Source organism: Melanostigma gelatinosum (genome assembly GCF_949748355.1).
Source record: "Melanostigma gelatinosum genome assembly, chromosome: 15".
NCBI lineage: Eukaryota > Metazoa > Chordata > Actinopteri > Perciformes > Zoarcidae > Melanostigma > Melanostigma gelatinosum.
Window position 1 is genome coordinate 16897841 of NC_136648.1, and position 12064 is coordinate 16909904.

General features: G+C 45.8%; 1 protein-coding gene across 2 annotated transcripts in view; it reads left to right on the forward strand.

Annotated features, from left to right (window-relative positions):
• Nucleotides 1–11777, forward strand: part of arhgap21b (Rho GTPase activating protein 21b) — a 32790-nt gene extending 21013 nt beyond the window's left edge. Inside the window, exons 9-24 of one of the 2 annotated variants that reach the window (XM_079285487.1) lie at nucleotides 1714–1860; nucleotides 2149–2251; nucleotides 2371–2416; nucleotides 2867–2992; nucleotides 3093–3395; nucleotides 4087–4145; nucleotides 4271–4416; nucleotides 4514–4656; nucleotides 4872–5030; nucleotides 5156–5234; nucleotides 5347–5420; nucleotides 5539–5628; nucleotides 5737–5904; nucleotides 6246–6351; nucleotides 8558–8589; nucleotides 8681–11777. In XM_079285487.1, the coding sequence (XP_079141613.1) occupies nucleotides 1714–1860; nucleotides 2149–2251; nucleotides 2371–2416; nucleotides 2867–2992; nucleotides 3093–3395; nucleotides 4087–4145; nucleotides 4271–4416; nucleotides 4514–4656; nucleotides 4872–5030; nucleotides 5156–5234; nucleotides 5347–5420; nucleotides 5539–5628; nucleotides 5737–5904; nucleotides 6246–6351; nucleotides 8558–8589; nucleotides 8681–10261 (3362 nt within the window). In that variant the 3' untranslated portion in view covers nucleotides 10262–11777. The remainder of the gene's footprint in view (nucleotides 1–1713; nucleotides 1861–2148; nucleotides 2252–2370; nucleotides 2417–2866; nucleotides 2993–3092; nucleotides 3396–4086; nucleotides 4146–4270; nucleotides 4417–4513; nucleotides 4657–4871; nucleotides 5031–5155; nucleotides 5235–5346; nucleotides 5421–5538; nucleotides 5629–5736; nucleotides 5905–6245; nucleotides 6352–8557; nucleotides 8590–8680) is intronic. The other variant, XM_079285488.1, reaches the window with a different exon arrangement.
• The last annotated feature ends 287 nt before the right edge of the window (nucleotides 11778–12064 follow it).

Sequence of the window (12064 nt, forward strand, 5' to 3'; positions counted from 1 at the left end):
TCGTACCCTTTAAGAGGTCACGAGAATGTTTTGCTTTTTGCTACTTTGTATCAGCTTTTGGAAATGGCACCAAACACATTTCTAAATCTACTTTACTGTCGAGATGTTCCTCGTATTCAGTCTTGTTTTAGAGAAATGTTAGTAATTATTTCAACAATGAGAAAGAAATACTTAATCTATAGGATTTCTTAGCATGTTTAGTGGTTTTCCTTGATGAGAATATAGTTTATTGATTGACTGAGTGCAGATAGAGGCCCTTTTTGAAATCTCATGTCAGATTGAACATGCAGATAATATTTTATTTTCATATGTATATATATATATATTATATGTGTTATGTATGTTTGGGTGTCTGTCTGTCTTCCTGTGTTTCTTTGATAACACATCATTGAGTCAAATGGAGAAGTAAGGACTCTGTGAGTGGACATGCTGTTATTCACAGTTCATTGTGTTTGTTTTTAGGTCTCGGTGTAACTTCTGTATGATAACGCTGCTTCTTCAGAGAAATGACCTGTTCCCGATAGCGAAACAAAAATAGAAAGACTGAAGTCAGCGTATCTCTCGTTGGTGGTTTTAACTTAAGTAAACTGTCTCTCATAGCTGATCTACTTTTTTCCTTTTGGAAGGACATCAAGGAGACATGATGTACTTTGCAAGTTTACTGTATGGAAGAAACCCACAGTACAGAGTTATCTGTGAGGTCACTACACAGACACTGTTTGGCGTACCAACAGTGTCTCCGCAGTCCCTTTAGTGGTTCATGTAATGTCGGTCGGCCAGGTGCAGGTGCAGACAAAGCAGGCAGTGACAGTGATGATGCCGCAACACCACCATTCTGGGACCGTTGCCCCAGCCCAGGAGAACAGAGCCCACATTGTGTAAGCTGCTGGCCTCCATCAATGGCCTGTTTGAAAGGCCACTGGTCCAGGCCTCAGTCATGTGGGGTAATTTGGTCCAATTGCCAAATCCATCTCTCTCTTTTTTTTCAGCTTATCTACAGGCAGTTCATATATCTTTTAACTTCTTCTATATATGGTAATGCCAGGTCTCTTTCACTCTATTTTGCAGTGTAACTGGAATTTGGTCCTTACTACCTACCGTCATCAATTTGGTAGCTAATAAACCTGAGTTCTGTTAATTTTTGCTGCATTTGTGCCTCCGATTCAGAAGTTAAATCGAGTGTAGTAAAAGAGATTGGTCATCTTACATTTTGGAGAGAGAAGACTCTGAAGTTACTAAATAATAGGCAGAACCTTATGGTAGCCAAGCACACCTAGTTGGGGAGATGGTGACATCCTTTTTCCTTTGCCCCGTTGCAAAGTTGGGTACAGGCTGGAACTAGGACAGTTGCTTTTAAATTTAGCTCCAAACGCCCCTCGGCTGCAGAGAGCAGCTTTGTACTCTGAGCGGTTTCAGGCTTGAAGTGCCAGGAGTGGGCGGTAGTACTCAAGTGTTAGGATCTTCCCTTTCCACTCAAGAAACATGTCAGAAGATGATCTGTTCCGACTCTCCGCTGTGGTGTGGCATGGAAGCCATGGACTGTTTTAAGTGTTTCCTAAATCCCACAGATGATCTCTAACAAAGTTGTCTTTTGATATGCAAGATAAATAGTCCGCGATGCTGCATTCTTTCAGTCATAGACATAATGTGGGAATATAGAGCAGAAATATATCCAGTTAAATATGTGACAAAAGCTGTATTTCATTGTCTCAGATGAGCCAATCAGCCCCAGTGTCGACCGGAACGCCGCTCTGATTCCACCCTCAGCTGTGATATCTGTTGCACCGTCCATAACGACGGGTCCATCCAGTCCGGGCTCACCGTGCCCTCCCATCCGCCGTCAGCTGTCACATGACCAAGGTAAACGGCATTGGGTCGGTCGGGTGATGGATATGTCTGTCGAGGCTCGGCTTTACAGTTTTATTTTTTACCACGGAATTGTCTAAACTAATTCAAATGTATCTAAATTGTCATTGATTGAATTTCTTTCATTCGATTAATCAGCTAATCGCTTTAGCTTTTGACATTTTGGGTGTAGTGTTAAGTTGCTCTTTAAATTAATTTATTTAGGCATTTAAAATATGTTTTTGTTATGAATGTGATATGTAACCTGGGTTATAAATGACATATATCATAATTTCTGTATAGAGTCCCTGAGAAGTGCTTTGCTGGAGTCTGATGCAGCCAGCAACACAGAGCGGTCCAAATCTTACGACGAGGGTCTGGATAACTACCAGGAGGAGGGAAGAAGGTGAGCGCATGCCAGGATTGGGTTAATGCTTCAGTTTATTCTCATTGGTATTGGGTCACAGATCTGTCTGAGCTGGTCTCTAACTTGAAATCTGCATTTCTTTTGTTCTTCTTCTTTAGGAGATCTTCCAGTAAGAATATGCCCAGTCTCAGGGGCCTGAGGAAGGTGAGCAACTATCGGGTTACTTACAACATGCAAGACTTTCCTATGTTGCTCCACAACGTCTGATTCAATCAGATTGCTATTCGAATGCCAAATCAACCTTTTAGCAAATATACATGTGGACAAATCTTACTGTACAATAAGTTAAAATATGGAGCTTGCAGGTAAATACATTTAGCTCTTTTTTAGTTGTTGGTGGTTATTGTCAGATAACTTTGATGCTGTCTCATTTTCCCCTCACTGGCTTCCTGTTGGAAGTGTTTTGAGAGACTCAAATGTTTTAGATATCGCTGTGTCCCGGTGATCATGCAACTGTGACATCACCAGTTTCATTTCCCTAGCGATCCCGTTTCATGACATCTTCCTCTCTCCCTTTCCCCCATTGGTATCTGTCACACTTTACTCTTCCGTAATAATGCCAGAAATAAAAATGTCATGAATTCCCATTTGCAGACTCTGGATGGACATAAATCTTCTGGTGATTCCGGATCTCGAAGGGACTCTTCTTCCGATGTCTTTGCCGATTCTTCCAAAGAAGGGTTGCTCAATTTTAGGCAACTTAGTACAGATAAAAATAAGGTATGCCTGTACACTCCTGCCTTCGTTTAACAACCATACATATCACTGATGTTTGGATGTCTAAGTATTTCTTCTGTCTCTTGTCTCCCCATCTCTGTAGCGTGTTGGTGGAGGAATGAGATCTTGGAAACCGATGTACGCTGTTTTACAAGGTCACACTCTAACCCTCTACAAAGACAGGAAGGACGCGCTGTCGCAGGCCTCGACGCCGTCCGACGAGGACCCGCTGCGAATCAGCATCAAGGCCTGTCTGATTGACATCTCCTACAGCGACACGAGACGCAAGAATGTGCTGCGACTCACCACCTCGGACTATTGCGAGTATTTGTTCCAGGCGGAAGGGAGGGAAGACATGCTGACTTGGATCAGAGTCATTCAGGAAAACAGCAACCCGGACGAAGAGGTGTGTGTTAGCACGACTCGTATTGTGTAGCCAAATCAAGGTTATTAGCAAATGATGATCTCACTTCCAGCTAAAATGATGTCAGAAGGCCTAAAGTTCTCATCAGGGCAGATCACAGCACCGGTTGTGGACTGTAGCAGAAAAAGCATGCAACCAGACTTCATTATAATTTTGAAAGCAACCCACACACGGGTTAGGTTAACAACAAAGTGAACCAAAGTCTGTCCCTGAATGAAACACAATGGTGGTGGCAGTGAGGTGGAGAGGATTAAAGCTTTTATTGTAACGCCTAACAAAAGCTAAAATAAGGTGTCATTTGGAAACTTGGCAGGTGGCACTTGTAGGGGCGTGTGTGGGAAATGTCAGAGCGAGCCAATCGGCTAGCTGCCTTTCAGCAAGACCTCGTTAACCGATGCCTCCTGGCTAGAACTGGTTCCGATGTCTGAGATTGAGATCTGGCAGCACATGATGAGGCAGGGTTGGAAATGTTTTGGGAAAAATAGGGAGAATTAAGTGTATGTATTGTGATGCTTGTTAACTGCCCAGTAAGACTGCCCCTAGTATCAAGTGATTAACAATTGTTCACTCGTATTATAAATCTAAGTTAACCTGCATTTCGCTTTTTTTTTTTTTTCTTTTTTTTTTTTAAGTTATAACTTTTTTAGTGACTTTATTTCTGCTGTCATTACAGAATGCTGCTGTAACAAGTCAGGACTTGATCAGTCGAAAGATCAAGGAGTACAACATGAGGTATTCAGGACTCCACATTGCCCCCTGGGGCTCAACCACAGCACTCCGACCACATATCGACCCATTTTAATTGAATGCCGACCGAATGTTAATATTTGTGTGTTTTTGCCATTTGTCTGGATCAGCGCGCCCAGCAGCAGGTCTGAACCGTCCCCCAAAAGTTCCCGCCAGTCCCTCAGTATCAAACAAGCCTTCCTGGGAGGTAAAACAGAAGGCAAGTCCCACAGCCCTCATTCACCCAAAACAGGAGAGGACAGGAGGGCGCTGAGAGGTAAAGACGCGTAGCTCCATTCAGTGTGCTTAGAGGGCATGTCTCATCTCAGATGCTCTAGTTTATTATGCATATATTTGTGTGTTTGCCCCGTCAGATGACTCCAGCCCACCGCGGGACAGAGCTGCTTGGAAAATTGGCATTGCCGGGATCATGAGGAAGCCCTTTGAAAAAAAGACTCCAGCTGGGGTCACGTTCGGGGTGCGGCTTGATGACTGTCCACCTGCGCAGACCAACAGGGTGCGTCTCAATCGCTCTTCGTGTGTTTGAGAGGAACTGCTTCTTCAGTTAAATATTCAGATGGCGTTGAAAGCAGGTTGAATCCACACACGTGAAATATCAACGCCGTCAACCAAATCATTCTTGCGAGGGTTGCAAACTTTACGTTCAATTGTTCAATGTTCAGATTCAACATAATCAGTGATTCTGACGTCTTTCTGTTACGCGTTGTGCAGTTTGTTCCTCTGATCGTGGAGGTGTGCTGTAAGGTGGTGGAGGAGAGAGGCCTGGACTACACAGGAATCTACCGGGTGCCGGGGAACAACGCCGCCATCTCCAGCATGCAGGAGGAGCTCAACAGCAAGGGCATGACTGACATCGACGTCGAGGAAGACGTGAGTGACTGACAGTCGGGGTTGCGCAGTACAAGTGCGCCTGCTTTACTTTATCTTCTGGCAGTGACAGATCTGTGCCGTAAGCTTTAATGTAACACTCTCCCTCCCCGTTCGCTTGTCTGCAGAAATGGCGGGACCTCAATGTCATCAGTAGTTTACTTAAGTCCTTCTTCCGAAAACTTCCAGATCCGCTGTTTACAAACGGTGAGCTCTCGTGAATACGCTGAAATTCATAAATGATGACCAAAGAATTACCAACTCTAACTGGATTATCTGTGATCCTCCCTAAGTGAAGGTTTTCCTGCTCTGTTCACAGAGAAGTACGGTGATTTTATTGAAGCCAACAGAACAGAAGAGTCGGTGGAGAGATTAAAGGAGCTCAAGAGGCTGGTGAGTGAAATATCTAATATGAGAAGCGTTCATTTGAATATCATATCATTATCATAAGCGTACGATTAATCCCGAAACGCTGACTCTGTTTTAAATTTTCTTTCTTCAATTCTTGCAGACACAAGAATTACCCGATCATCACTTTGAAACTCTGAAATTCCTCTGTGCTCACCTCAGGAAGGTTTCTGACAGCTGTGAAAAAAACAAGGTACTGAAGTTAACAGGATGTTAACTCCCCCCCCCCCCGATCCTAAATCCACTGCGCCGTTGAGGATTATTTCATTAAACCTGATTTGTCCCAACCTCATCCGCTCAGATGGAGCCTCGTAACCTGGCCATTGTGTTTGGTCCTACGCTGGTCCGGACCTCTGAGGACAACATGGCCAACATGGTCAACCACATGCCAGACCAGTGCAAGATAGTGGAGAACCTGATCCAGCAATACGACTGGTTCTTCACCGACGACGGGGATGAAGACCCCGTTGTATGTGGCAATTCTTTCTTCTTCTTCTTCTGTTATCGGTTTATCAGAGATAAACAATTCTTACCATTGATAACTTAACTGTTATGCGATTTATTTTATACATAGGGGTATTTAAAGTTGCACCAATCAACATCTTGTATGAGAAATGGCTCAAACGACTATGTTGGTGGGGACCAGAACAGGGTTGATTCAATTAGTTCACCTTTTCAGTCAATCAACTAATACAGCGTTGGATTAAACGCAACGCGTGTCTTTTCTGTGTTGTGTTCAGTCACTTATTCTCTCTGCTCTCTCTTCTATTCTTGTTCAAACTGTGTCATTCCCTCCATGTGCGGCCTCAGACCGCAGCTGAGCAGGAGAGCACAGTGCAGTCTCAGCCTGTGCCCAATATCGACCACCTGCTCTCCAACATCGGGCGGACCACAGCGTCACCGGGCGAAGTCTCAGGTAAGTCCGAGAGCGTTACCTCTGAGGCGCAGCGCTTACAGCATCACCGCAGCAGAGATATCATCACCGCAGCAATAATGTATTTCATTGATATTGTTCCAGTAGATTCAAGTTTTAAAATATCTGTGCAATAGATCCATTCTAAGATTAAATGTTAAGAGTGTCAGTTTTTTAAACAATGAACATCGTGCCTATTGTCCATCATTTTGAATGCTTTGAGCAAAAATAAATTCCAAATTTTATTTATGTTTCATTCATTTTTTTAATTATTACACTTTGTGTTTTAAACATTGGGAAACGTTTTAAAAGTCTATTTGATTCATTTGTTTCTTAATAGAAGTTTGTTTTGCTGTTGACGTTTGTTTTGCCCAAAGAGATTATTTATTTTAGTTCATTTCTTTGCTTTACTCTTTATTTCCTCTCGCTCGAGTCGTTTTTTTTTCCTCCCTGTGCTTTACCTGTGTTGAGACGACGACTCCTTTTCTTTCAGTTCTTTTCTTCCCCTCCTCCTCGTCTCTCACATAACCCCGGCATGTTCTTTCCCAAAGAAAAATCGAACAAACAAAAAAGAAGCGATGGAAGTTTTTAACCCTTCTGACCTTTGCCCTTCTGTGTGTAGTGTGTTGTTTCTCTCCCTTATTCCTGTCCAGCACTCACACATAACCCAATCTTGACACAGGCCAAGTGGGCGGCGTCTATCACTCGATGATGTCACTGAAGGACTCTGTTATGTCAGTGATGGACAGCTGGGACTGTAGGAAGAAGGACGAGTGTTGTGCCCAGTGTAGCTGCCTAGTCTGCAGAAACCCGCGGCTCTTTTAAAATTGGGGCGAAAGGAGGAAAAAAGATAAAAAAGAAAGAAAGAGAAGTCGGTGTTTGTCATTTTTCCTGTGGTGTGCACGTCTCATATTTTAAGCCAATACCCTGAATTGAGGGGATACAGAGCGATGCTGCTGTACGTTCTCTGAAAGCCCTTCTGCTGTCTCTTGTTGTCTCTAAAGCTGATCGCAAGGACAAGTAGCATGGTACGGTCAACCTCAGGTTCTCTCCCGGTCATGTGGCATACTCTGTCATGATGTCTGAGGGTGGGGTCGTAGTGGTGGGACTGAGCTGGATGTTCCCCCAGCACACATGTGTTTACACACACACACACACACACAACCAACAGAGATGTAGTGACTTGTTGATGCAGAGGCACACATGCAGTCATATGGCAGTGGTCGGGTGTTTTTTTGTTTCAGGTGCTTCCTCTTGTGTCTTTTTGTTTGATTTGTTGTCTGTGATGTCCTTATTTCACAATCTTTGTCTCCATGCAGCCACGGACAGATGTTGCCACATACCTCCTCATCTCCTACTGCTACTTAAATGCATCGCACCGACATCAGCCGCTAACACGTCCCCCACACGGCCTCCTTTGCTAACCCTGCGCTACACACTGAACGCGCACAATTTTCCCTTCCTGTAACCATTTGGCCGAAAACAAAAGGGGCAGTAGTCTGCTTCTCCTTGTCAGCTGCAGTTTGCGTGTTTCCTCCTTTTTGCAAAGGGAGACAAAGTTTTGTGAACTCTTTGATTTGCCTTTTTCTGTTGTTGAGAGACTGCCAGTTTCCATGTTAACGGGCACCGCTGGAGTTAATGTAGCTCGGAGTAAGAACAATCTCTCCGCTACACCAAGGCTTGCCTGTGCCATCTGTATCGACCACGACATACACTCACTGATCCGTTCAGCTCAGGCCCCGTACGTCAGAGCAAACCCATCGCTCCCTCTCGTCTGTGGTGTCTTTTGAGTTGGGGAAAGAATGCCTTCAGCGGGTCGGTGGCTACGTGTTGATGCTCTGTGACTGGCGTGTTTGTCCGTGATGTGCCGTCGTTCCATCGATACATGGGCATGAGCTGCTTTTTGTGTCTTGGTTTACCGCTGGGTCCTCGCTCCTTCTTCTCACCCCTCATCTCAGAGCTCTTCTTCCGCTTTATCCGCGTATCCATGTACTGCTTTGTGTGGTTACTCGTCCTCCCGTCTCTCTCTGAGCCGAAAGTGTGTCGTCTGCTTTCATTCAGCTGCTGTCATTGTCCTCACCGTGTCTGTCACGTTGTCTCTGAACAAACCTGTAATCTGCCCTTTCTCTCTCTTTATCTTGTTCACTGTTTTTTATTAAGTCAGAGGGTTGGCAGACTTTTTCTAATGGCTCTCTTCTCTTTGATACAGATTCAGCATGTAGCGACTCCTCCAAATCAAAGGTAATGTCTTCCTCTTATTTGATTCATTCTCTTTGCGTTTGTTTTTTAATATCCCTGAGTCGTGTTTTGATGAGTCCTGTTTCTCTATCAGCAGGGCTTGTGGGGGTCAGGGAAGGATCAGTGTAGCAAAGAGATGCTGCGCTCCTCCTTCTTCGCCAGCCGCAAACGTAAGAAGCCCAAGGACAAAGCTCACCTGAGCAGTTCAGACGACGACCTGGACGCTGTGTTCCCCGAGAAGGAGCTCGCTGGGGAGAGCCAGCAGCAGCCCATGTGGTCCCCGGACAGCCGGACCGAGGACGAGGGGGAGACGGATGAAACCGGTGAGAGAGACAAGAGCAGGAACGGCTCAGAGGAACTGCCTGACAAACCCAAGAGGAAAGAGTCTCTCTCGTGCAGCCTGATATCGCAGCCCTCTCCCTCCCTGCCTCCAGAACACGTCTCCTCCACCCTCCAAAGTGGCTCCCCCTACGCCTCGCCCACCCCCTCCCCGGACCTCAGCTACCGCATGCCGATGGCTCACCAGTCCTCCCTGTCGGACCCACCTTCCAACTACGACGACACGGTGTCTGACCTCGGCACGATGAACAGCACCAGCTCCCAGGCGTCGGTGCCCAGAGTGAGGCGAGGCAAGGCGGCGGCGGCGGCGGCACTGGGTCCAGAAGCTTGCCCCAGCGGGCTGGGAGCGGAGGTCTGCTCCATCACCTCCGACTACTCCACCACCTCCTCCATGACGTTCCTGACGGGAGCTGAACTCAGCACCCTCAGTCCCGAGGTGCAGTCCGTGGCGGAGAGCAGGGGCGGAGACGACGCAGACGACGAGAGAAGCGAGCTGGTCAGCGAGGGACGGCCGATGGAGACGGACAGCGAGAGCGACCTGTCGGTGTTTACAGTCGGCAAAGCGGAGCAGCGAGAAGCTCCTCGCCCCCTCCCCACCCACAGACTCATCGAGTGCGACACCCTCTCCAGGAAGAAAGCTGCTCAACAGAAAACCGTCAGCGAGTCTTCACTGGATGGCGCTTGGTGCGATAAAGATCCCAACAGACTGTCGTGTGTGTTGGGGTCGGTCAACGTTTGCTCCACGGGCAGCCTCAGCTCCTCGTCCCGCAGCGAATTAGACAAGGCAGAGCCCGCATGGAAGCTCAAGATCACCGACAGACTGAAGGTGCGCCTGCGAACGTCTGTCGACGACATGTTTGGCGTGGGCAGCCAGAGGAGCCGGTCCCCGGAGGGCCGCAGCAAGAAGAAGAAGAACATCCGACGCAGACACACCATGGGCGGTCAGAGGGACTTTGCAGAGCTGTCCGTTTTGGGAGACTGGTCGCAGCATGTTGGCATCGGCTCAGGCTCTCGCTCAGAGCTGTCAGCTGTGGACCAGCTGAAGCCTAAGTGCAGCTCTCAAGACTTTTCCATTCGGGACTGGATTGTCCGCGAGCGCCACCGCACCAGCAATCCCGAGGTCAGCCTGGACCTCTCTGAACAGCAGGAGGGGCTGTGCAGCGCAAGCCCCCCGAACCTCGGAGCGTCGTCCTCTTCTGAACTCCCACACCGCTCCGCCGATGTGTTGAACGGAGAAGTCCCCCCGAGTAAAAATCTGAGCCTGTCGGCCACCGCTCACCCTCATAAACTCACTAATTCCCAGGTGGTCCATTCGCGCTTCTACCAGTACCTGTGAGAGGTGTCGGACACGTGTGACTGTGTATGTTCTCCGTCTGTGAGCTGTGTACGTACTCGGGAGTCTGTCAGTTATAATGTCTGTTGTGCAACCAATGTCAGTGAATGAGCATGTTGTACAAAATTGTGTGTTTGTGTGTGTGCGTGTGCGCGCGCTTCCGAAAAGAGAATTACTGCACACAGGAATCGTTGATATTGCTCACGTACAAGGCATGAAAGTAAAATGGTGTTTATATCTTTTTTTTTTTTTTTTGAATTTCTCTTCTTTTTTTTTAATGACAAATGACTTTGGGATGGCGCAGCAGGAGGATATCTCTCATCCCCGTTACGCTGGAGATTCAGAGGACCTGTCGCTCACGAAACGATGAGCGTGTGAAGTCTGTGCAAGGAAGTGGGAACCAGTGACACTCGAGTCGAGATTGTTTTAAAAGTTTAGCGAAGTGGCTTTAAGGATGAACTGACCTAGAGGAGAATAGGAAGTAGTGAGAAGATTTTAGTATTGCAGAGGAACTATTTTTGTGTCAAGAAAGTTACGATGTTCAAAGTCAGTGAGTCTCTCAGTAACCAAATGAAGAATGTACAGACATGCTTGCTGTAATACTGACTAAAAGCTTTAGATGCTTGTGTTTCACTCTAAAGTGTACATACCCCTATTTTTTGGTGTGCTCGAATTGTGATTTTGGTACTGTGTGTGTGCGTGTGTGTGCGTGTGTGTGTGTGAGTGCGTGAGAACTGCCTACGAGCTCTCTGCTGTCAAAGGGGCCTTTCCAAAGGTACAAAGGGGACGAGGCGACACTGGATTTATGCAATAAAAAAAAGGAGTTTGTATTCATCCCAGTTACGTTAAAGAGCAGAGAACAACATCCCTCTAATGCAAATGTCATGCTGTGTTTAAGTGTTTGTGGTTCACACATCTGGCAGTGGCTGACAGCAGATTGCAAAGAGGAAGAAAAAGTGTGAAGAAGAAGAAGAAAATGGGTATTCGAATCAGAAGATCATGTTTTTCACAATAGGAAGTGCCTCTCAATGAATTGTTAAGGGTGCCATATTGTCTTTGTTGAGATACACGAAGATGTTACTGTGAATGACATTTTTATTGTGGACTCTGTCATTCTAGAGGTTACATAACAAAATGCCGAGCTTCCATTCCTTTGGCATTCCACTCTGGTCTTAACATGTTTTCTATTTTCCTTTTTTTTTTTTGATTTTAACAGAACTTTAATTTTAAATGTTTCTTGTAAAAAAAATAAGTAACTTAAATGTCGATGCCATGTTTCAGCTGCTTTACTTTTCATTTCCATCAGATTGCAAGATTAAAGTACAGTATTGTGAGATGATGATGATGATGATGAGGCCTGTGTGGGTGTTGTGGGCAGTTTGGTACTTCTGTGAGGACAGAGGTCCTCTGCATGAGGAAGCACTTCATTGAGCTGGACCGTTGTAACAATGCTGTGTTCCTCTGAATGTTAGAGGGGTGTGCACAGACTCCTGAAACACTGGAAATAAATTTTGTCAATGGAAAATAGTTATGTATGTTTATTTTGTTCACATTATAGAAAAGCATCACATCAGTATACGTAAGAAAGGAAAGATTCAAAGTAGATTTTTTGACACTGCATTTTATGTTCGTAAAGATCTGTTTTTCAAATTGACTTTGACACAATGTTGTAAAACAGTAAATATTTGATGGGGTTGAATACTTTAGAGGCACTTCAATCTGATGGGACAGATCCATTCCATTCGTGTTGATTGATTGTCTTCGGCAGCCTGTATATTAGAATATTTCGTCCAATCCAATTTGTGA